This window comes from Rhinoraja longicauda, chromosome 6 (genome assembly GCF_053455715.1).
Source record: "Rhinoraja longicauda isolate Sanriku21f chromosome 6, sRhiLon1.1, whole genome shotgun sequence".
Lineage (NCBI taxonomy): Eukaryota > Metazoa > Chordata > Chondrichthyes > Rajiformes > Arhynchobatidae > Rhinoraja > Rhinoraja longicauda.
In genome coordinates, this window is record NC_135958.1 from 75,886,382 (window position 1) to 75,905,326 (window position 18,945).

The 18,945-nt window shown below is 47.0% G+C and overlaps 1 protein-coding gene across 1 annotated transcript in view; it reads right to left on the bottom strand.

Annotated features, from left to right (window-relative positions):
- LOC144594608 (synaptogyrin-2-like) overlaps positions 1-18,913 on the bottom strand; it is a 35,094-nt gene extending 16,181 nt beyond the window's left edge. Inside the window, exons 1-2 of the mRNA XM_078401365.1 lie at positions 18,871-18,913; positions 7,115-7,410 (exon numbers count right to left, since the gene is read on the bottom strand). Of these exons, the coding sequence (XP_078257491.1) occupies positions 7,115-7,213 (99 nt within the window). The 5' untranslated portion in view covers positions 7,214-7,410; positions 18,871-18,913. The remainder of the gene's footprint in view (positions 1-7,114; positions 7,411-18,870) is intronic.
- Between the last annotated feature and the right edge of the window lie 32 nt (positions 18,914-18,945).

The window sequence follows — 18,945 nt, forward strand, 5'->3', positions numbered from 1 at the left end:
CCCACACTCCAAAGACGTACAGGTATGTAGGTTAATTGGCTGGGTAAATGTAAAAATTGTCCCTAGTGGGTGTAGGATAGTGTTAATGTACGGGGATCACTGGGCGGCACGGACTTGGAGGGCCGAAAAGGCCTGTTTCCGGCTGTATATATATGATATGATAGTTGCTGCCTTACAACGCTTGCAGCGCCGTAGACCCGGGTTCGATCCCGACTACGGGTGCTGCCTGTATGGAGTTTGTACGTTCTCCCCGTGACTGCGTGGATTTTCTCCGGTTTCCTCCCACACTCCAAAGATGTACAGGTCTGTAGATTAATTGGCTTGGCAAAATTGTACATTGTCCATCGGATGGTGTTAGCGTGCGGGGATCGCTGGTCGGCGTGGGCTCAGTGGGCCGAAGGGCCTGCTTCGGCACTGTTTCTCTAAACTAAACCAAAAAAAATAAAAGAACTTGAAGAATGAGGAGGGGTGAATGGGGAAACTCGGTCGTCCCACGTTCACGTGAACAAGGCCTCGGCTTCGCATCTCAAAGAAAAACTACTGTGCAGCGGTTCCTCAGAGAGAGACACAAAATGGTGGAGCAACTCCGCGGGTCAGGCAGCATCTCTGGAGAGAAGGAATATGTGATGTTTCGGGTCGAGACCCTTCTTCAGACTGAGAGTCAGGGGAGAGGGAAACGAGAGGTAGGGAAGGATACGGTGTGAAGAGAGATCTAAGGGGGAAAAAGGTCAAGGAAAATGGAGAATAGATCATTGTTAGCTGGGGGAAGGTGACAACGAGGCGTACAATGTAAAAGTTAATCGGGAGGACAGTCAGACAGGTCGGAGAACTCGAATGGGCGAGGGATGGAGAGAGAGAGAGAGAGAGAGAGAGAAAGCAAGGGTTACTTGAAGTTAGAGAAGTCAATATTCATGCCGCTGGGTTGTAAGCTGCCCAAGCGAACACAAAATGCTGGAGTAACTCAGCGGGATCAGGCAGCATCTCTGGAGAAAAGGAATAGATGACATTTTGGGTCGAGACCCTTCTTCGGACTGAGAGTCAGGGGAAATGGAAACGAGGGAAATAGATGGCAATATAGAGAGATATTGAACAAGATAATATCTTTCAATCATTTGTTTTCTATCCCTCTTTCTCACTGCCTGACCCGTTGAGTTACTCCAGTTTTTTGGGTCATTACTGGAATCAAACGCTGCTCCACGACCATACAGAAGCACTGATCCCATGAAGCCGAAGTGCTAAAAGACCCTTCAAAATGCGAGCAACGCAACAAAAAAACAGAACACTCCAGTTGTTTATCAAAGAGACAGAAGTTTCTTGCAGAGCTGTGTCGAAAGACATTGGACAGGAAACGCTCTCTTCCTGTTCTCATCACAATTTCACCATGACACATTTGGTCTCAAAAGGTCGTCGAGCGCCACTTGTTTTTAACAATTCTTCAAGACTGTTAAGGAACTGCTCTCAGTGACGTTCGGGTTATTTGCTTCAGCTCAGGCTAGTTGTTGTGTCATAGAGTCACAGATGCCCGTGGGGGAATGTTGCCGACTGGCCCGCTCCAGACTGCAGGGACGCACTGAAGCTTGGTGCAGCCAACGCCAAGGCTCTGTGGGGGAGGACCACAGTCTGGGGTCCGTCCCCTGCTGGACACTGTGGGGACAGGGTGTGGTGGAGACGCCCCTCAAACGAGGGAAGGGATATCATAAGGTCACAAGCGGTACAAGCAGAATTAGGCCATTCGGCCCATCAAGTCTACTCCGCCATTCAATCATGGCTGATCTATCACGCCCTCCCAATCCCATTCTCCTGTCTTGTCCCCAGAACCTCTGACACCTGTACTAATCAAAAATCTATCTATCTCTGCCTTAGAAATATCCACTGACTTGGCCTCTTCAGCCGTCTGTGGCAATGAATTCCACAGATTCACCACCCTCTGACTAAAGAAATTCCTCCTCATCTCCTTCCTAAAACAACACTAACGAATGTATGTGCAGATGCAGAGAATGTTGGAGCAATATTGCACAGTTCTTGTTTGGTACATATTTTTTATCCTAGTTAAATAAAGATGATTTTGATTTTTTTTTAAAATACAGCACAGGAACAGGCCCTTCAGCCCAACTTGCCCACACCAGCAAACATGTCCCAGCTACATTAGTCTCACCAGCCAGCATTTGGTCCATATCCCTCTAAACCTGTCCTGTCCATGTACTTGTCTAACAGCTTCTTAAATGTTGGGATAGTCCCTGCCTCAACTACCTCCTCTGGCATCTTGTTCCATACACCCACCACCCTTTGCATGGAAAAAGTTATCCCTCAGATTTCTATTAAATCTTTTCCCCTTCACCTTAAACCTGTGTCCTCTGGTCCTCGATTCACCTACTCTGGGAAAGAGACTCTGTGCGTCTACCCGATCTATTCCTCCCATGATTTTGTACACCTCTATAAGATCACCCTCTCATCCTGCCTCAGAAGGCAGTGGAGGCCAATTCTCTGAATGCATTCAAGAGAGAGCTAGATAGAGCTCTTAAGGATAGCGGAGTCAGGGGGTATGGGGAGAAGGCAGGGACGGGGTACTGATTGAGAATGATCAACCATGATCACATTGAATGGCGGTGCTGGCTCGAAGGGCCGAATGGCCTCCTCCTGCACCTATTGTCTATGTCCAAGGAATAGAGTCCCAGCCTACTCAACCTCTGCCTATAGATCAGACCCTCTAGTCCTGGCAACATCCTCGGAAATCCTCGAATATACGGGCGAGACTAAGCGCAGGCTTGGCGATCGTTTCGCTGAACACCTCGGCTCACTCCACCGAGGCGAGAGAGAGAAGGACCGGAAGTCGTAAAGTTGGAGGGAGCGACACATTCTGGTAGAGGTTAAACAAGATGCTGTGCATCCACTGCCGACTGCCACCAGCCACTCTTTTTCTCGTTCCAAATTTCCAATTGATGGGTTTCGTCTCTTATTTAACTATTAATCCATCTCACCCCACGATCTCCAGCCTCTCCAGGTGACGGAACAGAAGATTGGTGGAAATCTATGGCCTGAAGAAGGGCCTCGATCCCAAACGTCACCTATTCCATCTCTCCAGAGATGCTGCCTGACCCACGGAGTTACTCCAGCATTTTGTGACTGTCTTCAACTCCCCTTTATTTCTGCACACGCCAGGCAGGGTTTAATCTGACCGCCAATGGCAAATATTAATCGCTAAAGAGAAACTCAGAAAATAATAAACGGGAAACAACGGTATGAAAGGGTTAAACAATCACTGGGTTGCACTTACAGTAAGAAACTGTTCGTTGTTACTAGATATCATTCGGGAGTCTGGTGTCTTTCAGCGCAGACTCCTGATGATTACAGGCCATTCTTGAGCTGTACTTTAGTTTAAGATAGACACAAAATGCTGGGTAAATCAGCGGGACAGGGAGCACCTCTGGAGAGAAGGCAGACCATGGCAGGACCTTCACAGCGACTGGCAGGGCCCTGGGGAGCGTTGTGGAGCAGAGCGATCTCGCAGTGCAGGAACATAGTTCCCCAAAAGTGGCATCATAAGTAGATAGTCGGGTCATCAAGAAGGCTTTCAGTTTGTTGCCCTTCGTCAGTCAGGATATTGAGTATAGAAGCTGGGATGTAATGTTACACTTATACAAGACATTGGTGAGGCCACATTTGAAGCATTGTGTTCAGTTTTGGTCACCCTACAATCCCCGAAGGATGGTGTTAAGTTGGAAAGGGCGCCGAGAAGATTTATAAGGATGTAGCCAGGCCTTGAGGGCGTGTGCTGTAGTGTGAGGTTGGGCAGACTAGGACTTTATTCATTGGAACCTGAGGGATGATCTTATTCAGGTGTATAAGATCATGAGAGGAATGGAAATGGTGAGTGTACAGTGCCTTTTACCCAGAGTAGGGGAATCAAGAGCAGAGGACATCGGTTTAAGGTGAAAGGAGAAGATTTAATAGCAACCTGGGCTTTTTTTTTCGATGCAGAGGGTGGTGGGTGTACGGAACGAGCGGCCAGAAGAGGTAGTCGAGGCAGTTCATAGAATCATAGAGTGATACAGCGTGGAAACAGGCCCTTCGGCCCAACGCCCACACCAGCCAACATGTTCCAGCTACACTAGTCCCACTTGCCTGCATTTGGTCCATATCCCTCCAAACTTGTCCTATCCATGTACCTGTCTAACTGTTTCTTATACGTTGGGATAGTCCCGGCCTCAACTACCTCCTCTAGCAGCTTGTTCCATACACCAACTACCACCCTTGTGCGAAAAGGTTACCACTCAGGTTCCTATTAAATATTTGTTACCCTTCACCTTGAACCTATGAACTCTGGTCCACAGTTCCCCTACTCTGGGCAGGAGATTCTGTGCATCTACACGATCTATTCCTCTCTTGATTTTCTACACCTCTACAAGATCACCCCTCATCCTCCTGCACTCCGAGGAATAGAGTCCCAGCCTACTCAACCTCTCCCTGCAGCTCAGAACCTCTAGTCCTGGCAACATCCTCATAAATCTTCTCTGAACCCTTTCAAGCTTTCCAGAACCAGGGGCCACAGTCTTAGAATAAAAGGGAGGCCATTTTAAAACTGAGGTGAGAAAAAACTTTTTTACCCAGAGAGTTGTGAATTTGTGGAATTCTCTGCCACAGAAGGCAGTGGAAGCCAAATCACTGGATGGATTTAAGAGAGAGTTCGATAGAGCTCTAGGGGCTAGTGAAATCAAGGGATATGGGGAGAAGGCAGGTATGGGGTATTGATTGGGGACGATCAGCCATGATCACAATGAATGGTGGTGCTGGCTCAAAGGGCCGAATGGCCTCCTCCTGCACCTATTTTCTATGTTTCTAAGCTTGACAACATCTTTCCTGTAACATGGTGCCCAGAACTGAACATAATACTCCAAATGCGGTCTCACCAACATCTTATACAACTGCAGCATGACCTCCCAATTTTTATACTTAATACTCTGACTGATGAAGGTCAATGTGCCAAAAGCCTTTTTGACCAGCCTATCTACCTGCGACTCCACCTTCAAGGAAACATGCACCTACGCTCCTAGATGCCACTGCTCGACAACACTCTCCAGAAGCCTACCATTCACTGTGTAGGTCCTGCCCTTGTTAGACATCCCAAAATGCACCACCTCATTGGAACAACTAAAAAAATCATCTGGGCAGATACATGGGTAGGAATGGTTTACAGGGAAAGACAAAAAATGTTGGAGTAACTCAGCGGGACAGGCAGCATCTCTGGAGATAAGGAATGGGTGACGTTTCAGGTCAAGACCCTTCCTTGAATATAAAATTCTTAAGGGGTTGGAGAGGCTAGATGCGGGAAGATTGTTCCCGATGTTGGGGAAGTCCAGAACCAGGGGTCACAGCTTAAGGATAAGGGGGAAGTCTTATAGGACCGAGATGAGAAAACATTTCTTCACACACAGAGTGGTGAGTATGTGGAATTCTCTGCCACAGAAGGTAGTTGAGGCCAGTTCATTGGCTATATTAAGAAGGAGTTAGATGTGGCCCTTGTGGCTAAAGGGATCAGGGGGTATGGAGAGAAGGCAGGCGCAGGTTGCTGAGTTGGATGATCAGCCATGATCATATTGAATGGCGGTGCACCTATTTTCTATGTTTCCTCCGTGCTGATTAGAGGGATATGGGCCAAATGCGGGCATGTGGGACTAGTGTAGATGGGCATCTTGCTTGGCATGGACAGGTTTGGCTAAAGGGCCTGTTTCCATGCTGTATGAAACCGAACAAACAGCTTGCACCCCTCCACCCTGACTGACCAGCTTGCACCCTTGCACCTCTCTCTCTCTCTCTCTCTCTCTCTCTCTCTCTCTCTCTCTCTCTCTCTCTCTCTCTCTCTCTCTCTCTCTCTCTCTCTCTCTCTCTCTCTCTCTCTCTCTCTCTCTCTCTCTCTCTCTCTCTCTCTCTCTCTCTCTCTCTCTCTCTCTCTCTCTCTCTCTCTCTCTCTCTCTCTCTCTCTCTCTCTCTCTCTCTCTCTCTCTCTCTCTCTCCCTCCCTCTCCCTCTCCTCCTTTGCCCTCTCCATCCCCCCCTCTCTCCCCTTGCCCCTCTCTTGTCAACCTTCCTTCTCCCACCCTTGCCCTTGCCCTCTCCCTCTCCCTCCCCCTCCCCCTCTCTGCACCGCTCTGAGGCGTGGAGTTGACTCTGGGACATGTAGCAGGCGTGGTTGGGGCCAACGCGGAAGTAACTGGAGTAACGCGGATGTGGCCGGTGCCGGGCCTGGGTTAAAATGGGCCAAATAAACCAAAACTAGTTGACGCTGCGCGGAAACAAAAAACAAAAAAGAATGGGAAGTGCCCCTTAAACCAACGCTGCTCTGGGAAGTTTGACAAAGGGCCGCTCTCACTCCCTGCATTTTAAAACTGCCCGAAACTGACTCTGGACAACACTCTGGAGTGACCACATCTGTAAGCTCCAAGCCTGTACATTCCCTGAGACTGACCCTGTAGCCCGACCCTCTAACAGTGTGGTCACCAGTCATAGAAAACATAGAAAACTAGGTGCAGGAGTAGGCCATTCGGCCCTGCCAGCCAGCACTGCCTCTCAATATGATCATGGCTGATCATCTAAAGTCAATACCATATCCCTGGATTCCTTTAGCCCGAAGAGCTAAATCTAACTCTCTCACTCACCCAGCTCTTACACACAACTCACACACGCCCTGCTCACACACACTCAGCTCACACACGCCCTGCTCACACACACTCAGCTCACACACGCCCTGCTCACACACGCCCTGCTCACACACACACTCAGCTCACACACGCCCTGCTCACACACACACACACTCAGCTCACACACGCTCTGCTCACACACACACACACTCAGCTCACACACGCTCTGCTCACACACACCTGGCTCACACTCGCCCTACTCACACACACACTCAGCTAACACTCGCCCTGCTCACACTCAGCCCACACACGCCCTGCTCACACACACTCAGCTAACACTCGCCCTACTCACACACACTCAGCTCACACTCGCCCGACTCACACACACTCAGCTCACACTCGCCCGGCTCACACTCGCCCTACTCACACACACCCAGCTCACACTCGTTCTGCGCTCACACACACCCAGCTCACACTCACCCAGCTCACGATCCGAGCGATTACATGCGGCTGCTGGAGAAAGTTGCTCAGGTCAAACGAGCCGCCCGACATGGCCGCGCCGTACACGTTGCCTTCCATCGCCCTTCGCTGCAGCAGAGTGTTTCAAGCTGGAGTTTCACCTTGTTCCCCCCCCCTTGTTGTTCGGGGCTGGAGGGGGAAAGCAAAGGCAACGGGCCGAGACCAGGGGTTGTGGAGGCCAGTCCTTAAGTCCTGCTCAGCAGCGCCCGGGTCGCAGTGCAATGTGCCGCACGTCAGTGCACTGAGCGAGTTACACACTGGGAGTTAGAGGGCGAGAGAGAGTTAGAGAGAAGGGCTGAACCATCACATCACATCACATGACGGCACCTGAACTCCAGTAAACAGTCCCGCTCAGGTCCGGAGAAGGGTCTCGACCCATTCCTTCTCTCTAGAGATGCTGCCTGTCCCGCTGAGTCACTCCAACTTTTGTTTGTGTGTCTATCTGGAGAAAACAGGAGCTGGAGAAACGACATGATCCAAATACTGTCAGAAAATAACTGCAGACGCTGCTACAAATCGAAGGTATTTATTCACAAAATGCTGGAGTAACTCAGCAGGTCAGGCAGCATCTCAGGAGAGAAGGAATGGGCGACGTTTCGGGTCGAGACCCTTCTTCAGTCTGAAGTATTTGATCCAAATACTCCATTACAACTGAGGAACAGATTGGGTAGACGCACAGTCTCTTTGCCCAGAGTAGGGGAATCGAGAACCAGAGGACATAGGTTTAAGGTGAAAGGGAGGGGGGGGGGGGGGGGGGGGATTTTATAGGAATATGAGGGGTAACTTTTATTCACACAAAGGGTGGTGGGTGTATTGAACGAGCTGCCGGAGGAGGTAGTTGAGGCTGGGACTATCGCAACGTTTAAAAAACATTTGGACAGGGACATGGATAGGGCAGGTTTGGAGGGATATGGGCCAAACACGGGCAGGTGGGACTAGTGCAGCTGGGACATGTTGACCAGTGCGGGGAAGACGGGCCGAAGGGCCTGTTTCCACGCTGTGTCACTCTATGACCTGTCGTGCCTTCCCCTCTCCCATCTCTGCATTTCTGAGAGCAGAAATAGTTAACGTGGCCCCAGGAAATGCAGGAGGGAGGATAAACCCTGGGAGTTTTACACACCCTGGAGCAGTGAGAATAGGCTTGGAAATAGCACTAAGGTGGAGGGAGAAATAGGAGAATTAAGATGGAGACACACGAGGCTGCACATTGCTGGAATCCTGAGCGAAACTCAACGTGCTGGGGGAACTTAGCGGGTCGGGCAGCGTCTGTGGTGGGAAGGAACAGAGTCTGAAGAAGGGTCCCAACACGAAAAGTGGTCTGTCGATTCGCTCGACTGTTTACAGAAGTGTCCCGACCCGAAACGTCGCCGATTCATGTTCTCCACGGATGCTGCCTGATCCGCTGAGATCTTCCAGCACTTTGGGTCCTTCTTCGTAAACCAGCATCTGCAGTTCTTTGTTTCTAAAGCTTATGGTAAACGTGATTAACCCCCAGGGTCCATTTCTCTTTACATAAAAACATAGAAAATAGGTGCAGGAGTAGGCCATTCGGCCCTTCGAGCCTGCACCGCCATTCAATATGATCATGGCTGATCATCCAGCTCAGTAACCTGTACCTGCCTTCTCTCCATACCCCCTGATCCCTTTAGCCACAAGGGCCACATCTAACTCCCTCTTAAATATAGCCAATGAACTGGCCTCAACTACCTTCTGTGGCAGAGAATTCCACAGACTCACCACTCTCTGTGTGAAGAAATGTTTTCTCATCTTGGTCATAAAAGACTTCCCCCTTATCCTTAAGCTGTGACCCCTGGTTCTGGACTTCCCCAACATCGGGAACAATCTTCCCGCATCTAGCCTGTCCAATCCCTTAAGAATTTTATATGTTTCTATAAGATCCCCCCTCAGTCTTCTAAATTCCAGCGAGTATAAGCCTAGTCTATCCAGTCTTTCTTCATATGAAAGTTCTGCCATCCCAGGGATCAATCTTCTTTTACGTCTAAAAGAAGACGCATTACTGCAGAGTATAGAAATGACTGCATTTCACAAAACATTCTTGATATTCTGAAGGATCTTGACCCGAAACATCACCCATTCCTTCTACCCAGAGATGCTGCCTATCCAGTTAAGTTACTCCAGCATTTTGTGTCTATCTTCGGTTTAAACCAGCATCTGCAGTTCCTCCTACACATTCTTAAGTGCTTGTTGTATGTTTCCATTTTGAGTATTTGATATTGTAATCGATCACCATTAACTAACAGCTTTCAAATGTATTTGAAGTCAACAAAGAACCCAGTGTTGTAAATCAAAATGTCAACTGTTGGGCTTCTGACGTTAAGTTGAATAGTGGGGGTGCTTTAGTCCTGAAACAGAGAGCGTTGGTGAGCCGAAAACAGAGCACTTTGTGTTCGCATCGCTTTATAGGAGTCACGCTACAGTGAGAAGCAATTTGACCCATTTTGTGAATCAGCTTTAAGCCACGTTTGCCACCAATCTTCCAGTTAGGGCATTGAACGGTGCAGCACAGGAACAAGCCCTTCGGCCCACAATAATTTTCAAGATGTCTCTCTTGCCTGACCAGAGTATGTCCGACATATTCTCTGAAGATAGGCACAGAAAGCTGGAGTAACAAAGCCGGTCAGGCAGCATCTCTGGAGAAACTCGAAGACCAGAGGACACAGGTTTAAGGTGAAGGGGAAAAGATTTAATAGGAATCTGAGGAACAACTTTTTCCACACAAAGGGTGGTGGGTGTATGGAACAAGCTACCAGAGGAGGTAGTTGAGCCAACATTTAAGAAAGTTAGGCAAGAACATGGATAGGACAGGTTGGGAGGGAGAGAGACCAAACTGCGGGCAGGGGGGGACATGTTGACCAGTGTGGGCGAGTTGGGCTGAAGGGCCTGTTTCCACACTGTATCACTCTATGACTCTAAAAGGAATAGGTGACGTTTCAGGACAAAGACCTTTCTTCAGACTGAGAGTCAGGAGAAAGGGAAACAAGAGATATAGATGGTGAGAAAGAGAGATATAGAACAAACTAGACCAAGTGGACACATTGGGCCCAAACCTCTCCTGCATTGGTGCAGCACCCTTTCCTCCCCTCTCCATTCCCCTCAACCCCCTTTATCCTCCCTCTTCCCCCTCCTTCCCCAGGAGATAGATTTAAACTTTAAATGTGAATAACTTTTAAAATATAACACCAATTTCAATGAAACTTCTTCCATTAGTACTGAAGGGTTGATGGTGAGTAAGGTGGGCCTAAAATTGTCACGCTATGGCGTACCGTTTTGGCTGTAGTTCAGGAACAAACAAACAAACAAACAAATGAGAGTATTAGTATATAGATGAGAATGATGTGCAAAAAAGTGACGATGATAAAGGAAACAGTCCATTGTTACATTTTCTCTCTTCGCTTCAGATTCATAGCATTTGTTTTGTTCCAACATTAAACTGTAGAATACCATTTCCATTGAGTGTAAGAGTCAGGAAGTCATGATGCAACTTTATAGCTCTTTGGTGAAATAGCATTTAGAGTATTGTTTGCAGTTTGGGGGCAGCACAGTGGCGCAGTGGTTGAGTTGTTGCTTCACAGCGCCAGAGACCCAGGTCCGATCCTGACTATGGGTGCTGTCTGTATGGAGTTGGTACATTCTCCCCGTGACCATGTAGGTTTTCCCAGGGTGCTCCAGTTTCCTCCCACACCCCAAAGACGCACAGGTTTGTAGGTTAATTGGCTTCGGTAAAATTGTAAATTGTCCCTAGTGTGTAGGATCATGTGGTGTACAGGATGATCGCTGGTCGCTGCTGACTCGGTGGGTGGTGAGCCTGTTTCCGCGCTGCATCTCTAAAGTCTCTGTAGAGTTTACACGTTCTCCCTGTGACTGAATGGGTTTCCCTCCAAATATGTGCAGGTCTGCAGGTTAATTGGCTTCTGCAAATTGTTCCCAGAGCGTAGGGAGTGGATGAGAAAGTGGGACAACATGGAACTAATGTGAACGGGTGATCGATTGACACGGTGGGCCGAAGGGCCTGTTTATAAGCTGTGTCTTTCAATTCAATTTACTAGAGTCTGCTTTATCTGCCTCACCCACTACAATTCATTACTAAGAAATGAGTCCCGAGGCACAAGCTCTAAGTGCCTAATCTAGTCATGTTGCAGCACCAAATATCCAAGGCAGAGTATAACATTCATGAACTTCTTACAGGTGTACAGTAGAGAGCATATTGACTGGTTGCATCACGGCCTGGTTCGGCAACTTGAATGCCCGGGAGTGAAAAAGACTGCAAAAAGTTGTGAACACTGCCCAGTCCATCACCGGCTCTGACCTCCCCACCATCAAAGAGATTTATCGGAGTTGCTGCCTCAAAAAGGCAGCCAGCACCATCAGAGACCCACACCATCCTGGCCACACACCCATTTCACCCCTGCCGTCGGGAAGAAGGTACAGGAGCCTGAAAACTAACGTCCAGGTTCAGGAACAGCATCTTCCCAACAGCCATCAGGCTATTAAACACGACAACCTCAAATAAGCTCTGAACTACAATAGACTATTATTATTATTGCACTGTTTGTTTTTTGTGTGTATGTATGTGTGTATATGTATATATATGTAGAGACTTGTGAGTATGTGTATATATATACACATTGAACTTTTTTCCCTCTCATTTATTATATTGTTTGCAGTGTACTATGTTTACATATTCTGTTGTGCTGCAGGAAGTCAGAATTTCATTGTTCTATCTGGGACATATGACAATAAAACACTCTTGACTATTTATTAACCCACTGTTTTAAAAAAAATATTCTGCTCTTCCATGGATTTACGGTTCAAATAGTTTAAATTCTTCTCGTTTCTGGCCCTCTTGCCTGTGGAACCAGTTTCTCTCCATCTACTCGAACCAAGCGTGTGTGCTTTATCACCTCAATTAAATCCCCCTTAAAAAACTTCCCCTGCAGCTACTGTGGCAATGAACGGCAAATTGTTACATAAATATTTAAACTATAACTAATAGGTATATTTTCACTATTAATGAGTAAACTATTCCAACATGCTGCTGGCCAGCCAAGATCAAAATCTTCTATGGTCGAAAAGGATAGGTATTTCTAAAAAATGGATCCGGACTCTTCTTCAGATCGAGGTGACATTTTAGGTCAGGACCCTTTATAAAAAGAGATAGTGTGGAAATGCCCTTAGGCCCATCGAGTCCGCACCGACCGGTGATCCCTGCACGATCCTACACTAGAGACAATATTATCATTTATACCAAGCCAATTAACCTACAAACCTGTACGTTTTTGGAGTATTCTTCAGATCTGAAGGGTCCCGAGCCAAAACGTCACCTATCCATGTTCTCCAGAAATGCTGCCTGACCTGCTGAGTTCCTCCAGTACTTCGGTTTAAACCAGCATCTGCAGTTCCTTCAGTGGGACAGGCAGTATTTCTGGAGGGAAGGAATGGGTAATGTTTTGGGTCGAGACCCTTCTTCAGACTGACCCTTAAAAGTGCTATTGTATCAGACAGTAGATCCTCCTCTAGGACCAGCACACAAAGTGTTGCCACATCCGGAGCTATCTTGCCTTCTCCGAGATAAGACCAGCTCTATCAGGGACTGTGGAAAGTTAAGAACCAAACTTATGTACTTTGTTAAAATTCATCCCGATCTATTAATAGCAAAGAATAGTGAAAGGCTTGGATAGAGTGGATGTGGAGAGGATGTTTCCACTAGTGGGAGAGTCTAGGACTATAGGTCATAGCTTCAAAATGGAAGGACATTCTTTTAGGAAGGAAATGAGGAGAAATTTCTTTAGTAAGAGGGTGGTGAATCTGTGCCACAGAAGGCTGTGGCGGCCAAGTCAGTGGATATTTTTATGGCAGAGATAGATTCTTGATTAATACAGGTGTCAGAGGTTATGGGGAGAAGGCAGGAGAATGGGGTTAAGAGGGAGAGATAGATCAGCCATGATTGAAAGGTGGAATAGACTTGATGGGCCGAGTGGCCTAATTCTAGTCCTATTCCTTATGATCTTATGAATTAGAAGCATCAAAACAAAAACATCTTAAACCTTTATTCTGTCCTTTCGAATCCACCGAGCTCTTGGTATCTCAAATGCATGAATTGCTTCTGTGCACGGCACTCCTTATGCAGTTACATTTTTTGCCTTAAAGAATGCATTTATCAATTCCCTATTCTCTATTTCATGGATGTCCTCTTACACCCAGAGACAATGAAGATTTCTCATCGCTGGTTTAAAATGTGGCCCCCATTGTTTTGAAAGATGTTAGCTTAGCTTTCACTTTCACATGCTGATCACCATGCAATCTCATCAGTGTAATGGTACAGGACTTTATTTGTGACATGTACTGAGGTAGAGTGAAATTCAGTTTTGTATACCGTTCAGTACAAGTATGACTGTACAGAAGCACTTCCATACATCTTAGATAAGCATCTTTGATACAGTGCAAGAGTATAGCAGAGGTATGAGACCGTGTAGTCGCCAGTTTGGCGCCATTTACAAGTTCCAATTGTTGTAAGTGCAGGGTTCTGGACCTGACCATGAAGGCCCATTGCCCTGCCGGGTGTTGCAGGGTCGGCCTGGTCAAACGTAGTGTCCTCCGCCGCTGGAGGCCACATCTGGTCCACGTGCTTGGCTTCTTGGATCGGCACCCAGTCCAGCTGAGCCCCAAGCTGCTGCACGGGCCTCCAGCGGCCCACTCCCCGATGAGGCTGTGCACTCCCTCCCGCAGCCAGTCTGCTTCCACTCTGGGCGGGTGGGCGAGCAGGGGCTCCACGGCGTGGGTCCTTGATCCACAGCGGGTGATCCGGGCGAGGCCCCGGCCTCCAGAGGGCGAGCTGGGTCTTCCGTACGGGTACTCGGTCTTCTGGAATCCGAGCCGACCAGTGATCCCTGTACACTCACACTATCCTACACACTAGGGACAATTTACTATTTTCACCAAAGCCAATTAAAACCTGTATGTCTTTCGAAACCAGAGCTCCCGGAGAAAACCCACGCGGTCAGAAGGGAGAACATGCAAACTGCATGCAGACAGAACCCAGGATTGAACCCGGGGCTCTGGCGCTTAAAGCAGCCACTCTACTGTTGCGCCCATGCTGTAGATTAGATTAGACCTTAGATAAAAGGAAAAGATTCCTATAATCTCCCTTGTCTATACTTCTCAGTTTTATATAATTCAAATGTCCATTCTGCAACTTTTAATTAACTTTCATTCTTTCCCCGTTCAATGAAGGGGCTCACGTTGTCGACCTCCCCCCCAGCCCTGTCAACTGACCTCAGTCAGGCAAACGACAACAGACAGTAGAAGCAGAAGTTGCTTCATAACTTCCGCTGCCCCAAACGCAAGAAGAAGTTCAATGAAATGCTAACTCTTTCTCACTTTCCACATAGACTGCCTGACTTGTTGCATGTTTCCAGCATTTTGCTTTTAATTTCATGTTTCCAACGTGGGCAGTTCTTGATTTTCATTTTTATGCTTCCACCACCTACTTCACTCTACCCACACTGCAAATCATATAAAATATACGCTTAAAAATGCTCGGATACTTATAATTACATTTTCTGTCGGAATTTTATTTCCATTTTAATGAATGCCTTCAGATTTTCATCTTTAACGTGTTCATCAAGGGCCTTGTTGACTTTTAGTCCGGCATCCTGATAGTACTCGGACATTTCTTCTGCGTATGAAATCCATACACAGTTGTGGCACCCCCTCTCACAGCACCAGGTAGGGGGTATTGGCAGATGCTTGCATTTTACCACAAGTTGATCATTCCCTCCATTCTTTAGTTCTTTATGTTCAAGATGGCCCTGGGTGTTTTCTTTGTTTTCCGTGTAGTTCGGATTTGCGAAGTGATTAAAAAAACGTTTGCTCTTGGTGATAGTTCGGCAAGAGGATAGTACCTGCAAAGATCTGACAAGTCCAGATGTGCAAGATGAAAGAGGCAAGCTTGGCATCCACCTGAATCTACTGGAGAAAAGTGTCGAAAGTAGTCAAAGCACTGTCTGAGGAAGAAAGAAGGGAAGATTATTGCTCACAGCATTGGCTGTAATGTACAATGTTTGCTAGTGATCTTCACCTCTCTTGACTCCTTCAGTGTCTGCAAATTGTCTCCTGGTTTGTCCAACATATAGCAATGTTGAGAAGCATTTTCTTTTACCAACTAAATGTTAGGAAGACCCAAACCACCCTCTTTGGTCCCCACCTACTCCACTTCGCAACCATCATCTTCCAGCACCTCATATTTCGCTTGGACAGCTTACAACCCAACAGTGTGAATAATGATTTCTCTAACTTCCAGTAATCCTTTCTTTCCCTCTCTTTCTCCGATCCTCCCCCACGCTAGTTCTCCAAGTATTTTCACCATCCTCCTGATTAATTTTACTGATTATATGCCTCATAGTCACCTTCCCCTCTGCCAACAATGAACCGTTTTATAGTTCCTTGAGCATTGTCCTTTGATCTGTTGTTTTCACACCTTACCCTTCCATATCTCTGGTCTCCCTTCCCCTGACACTCAGTCTGAGAAAGGGTCTAGGCCTGACACGTCTCTCATTCCTTCTCTCCAGAGATGCTGCCTGTCCCGCTGAGTTACTCCAGCATTTTGTGTCTATCGTCATGTTCTTCCTTGCAACTGATAGAGGCTGATCAAGACTCTTTACATCACCAGAAATTCGCTATCTCTCTAATCTCACCTGACCATGATTTTATCTTCTGCTGAAGCATTCATTCGCGTCTCTGTTAACTCTTAACTATTCCAACGCACTTCTAGCCAGCCTTCTGTTTTCTACCCTCATTGGTATCAGTTATGGGTAGGAAGGAACAGCAAATGCTGGCTTAAACCGAAGATAGACACAAAAAGCTGGAGTAACTCAGCGGGACAGGCAACATAGCTGGAGAGAAGGAATAGGTCTCTTTTCCCATTCCCCTTAGTCTGAAGATGGGTCTCGACCCGAAATGTCACCCATTCCTCCTTTGCTGAGATGCTGCCTGTCCCGCTGAGTCACTCCAGCTTTTTGTGTCTATCTTCGATATCAGTTATGGCTTCAGTTTCAATATTAGTTTATTGTCACTTGTACCAAGGCACAGTGAAAAGCTTTTAAAAGGAAAAGGCTTAGCAGAAGAGTGTGGGTTCAAGACCCATCCTAGTGACTGAAAGTTTGGCTGACACACCAATGCAGCACCTATGAAATACGGCACCGTTGAATGTGGTGTTTTTTTGCATAAAGACTTATTTTATCCCTCAGATAGATGCAAAGGACATTTAAATACTTGTCTCTTGAAACTGAGACCATCAAACCAGCTATATAAATGCTGATCTATTTCTCCTTCGTCCTCCATATGAAAGTGTCGCAGGATGCTAGATCAGCAATAAATTACACAACCATTATACCTTATCCCAACTGCCACGTCCTCACTACCCGAAAAACACCCATATTTTGTTGCCACCCAGATTTAATTATTTCCCTTTTTCTCAGATCTGAAGGATTCTTCATCAGAAACGTTAATTATTTCTCTCTTCGCATGTGCGGCCTGATCTGCTTAGCTTTTCCAGCATTTTCCATTTTCATACCACTTTAGCTCAGTTTTTCTTACACTGCATGCACAAGTCTAGCCTGTCGATCAGATCCCACCACCTTACCATTAACAATTCATTACGTAGACTGAGAAGAGCCAGTGCTGATAACTGCTCCCATTAAGCCATTTGAGTCATCCTCTCACAAACACTCCCTTTGTTGTACACATCCTCTCCCACATTCCCGCCAAATAACTGCCAATTTACTGGCAACTCTCCCTTTCCGGGTTCTGATGATGAATTGTTGGCATTGACTCTTTCTCTTCCTAGATGCTGGCTGATCTGATGAGTTTTTCCAGCATTTTCCGTTTTTGTCTCAGATTTCCAAAAGCTGTGGTTTTTCAGGTTTTCATTTACGGGAGATTTTAATTTCATTATTTTTGTCAGTCATTCAATCAATGATCCAATACTCTTCCTCTGTCCCTTTTAATGTACCGGTAACTCTCAGACTGAGAGCCCTAAGAAGGATCTTGACCCGAAACGTCACCTATTCTTTTTCTCCAGGGATGCTGCCTGACCCACTGAGTTACGCCAGCATTTTGTGTCTATAAAGAAATAGATGCTTGTATCGTTCTGACTGATGATTAAGTGATATAGCACAGGCTAATAGATTTAACAGCTTTTGAAACCTAGAGGTTGGTTTACTGCTAAATTGTCTTAGCAGTTAACCAGATTCATTTGGCAATTCTAGTGCAATAAAATGTGACCAGACCAGCAGGATTCTACCAAACCACAATATTGCAGAAGTTGGGAAATACTTTGGGGCATCACACAGGAAATTCAGCCAACCTGATTTCCCAAACATTGTGGTCATCGGTCAAACAAACCTACCCCAAACCAGTCCCAACTTAGCTGTACACTAATATCCAGGAGAAGAGTGAATGACAGAATCAAATGCCATTGACTCAAACCGAGTAGGACGTTTGGGTTTGTGGCCTTATGGGAGAAGTGCTTCCCCTTTCGATTTAAACATTACATTCATTGCACTTTTCCTTATGTATGATTGTGTTTATAGAGTAATTGAGCATGGAAACAGACCCTCCAGCTCAACTTGCCTATGCCAACCAAGATGCCCATCTAAGTTCATAAGTCATTGGAGCATAATTAGGCCATTCGGCCCATTAAATCTACTCCACCATTCAATCATGGCTAATCTATCATTCCCTCTCATCCCCATTGTCCTGCCTTTTCCCCCATAACTCTTGACTAATCAAGAATCCCACCTGCCTGCATTTCACCTGTATCCCTCTAAAACTTCATTACCCATTGTCCAACGGTACTTATGCATAGTATACTTTACTGCATTTTACGCAAATGCATTTCAACGTATGCAACAAAGTAACCATTGAATTATTCCTCTGGTCTGTGTAGGAGGAAACTGCAGATGCTGGTTTACACAGAAGATAAGACACAAAATGCTGGAGTAACTGAGCAGGACAGGCAGCATATCTGGAAAGAAGGAATAGTGACGTTTCGGGTCGAGAAGATAGAGCTAGATAGAGCTCTTTAGGATAGCGGAGTCAGGGGGTATGGGGAGAAGGCAGGAACGGGGTACTGATTGAGAATGATCAGCCATGATCACATTGAATGGCGGTGCTGGCTCGAAGGGCCGAATGGCCTCCTCCTGCACCTATTGTCTATTGTGACTCTTCTTCAGACTGGGTCCCAGAAGAAGGGTCTGGACCCCAAACGTCACCCATTCCTTCTCTCCAGAGATGCTGCCTGTCCAGCTGAGCTACTCCAGCATTTTCTGTCTTATCTTCGGTATAATTCCTCTGAACTTCTCCTTGATGCAGACACTTCCTCATTTGCACTCGAGAAGGTTGGTGGTCGGATGACCTTGAATCTCTGGGTGACGTCCTGGTGAGGGGCTGCTGCTGGAGGGAGGGAGGAAGGGTAGATCGATGGCGAGTTTTTTTTCTCTCTCCTCCCCTCTCTCCCTCCCTCCCTTACCTCCCCCTTTCTTCCTCCCCTCTCCCTCCCTCCCTCCCTCTCTCTCTCTTTCACTCTCACCCCACAGTCGCGGCCCAGACGGCTCTGATCAAGTTCCCTCCTGGGATAAATAAAGTTCTATCGCATGGTATGATACGGTACGCGGTAACGGTAACCGGTGGTAACTCACCCCCACCAGGCAGCAGGCGAACAGCCGCCCCGCTGTCAGGCGCGGCGCAGGCCCAGGCCCAGGCGCTGCCTAGCA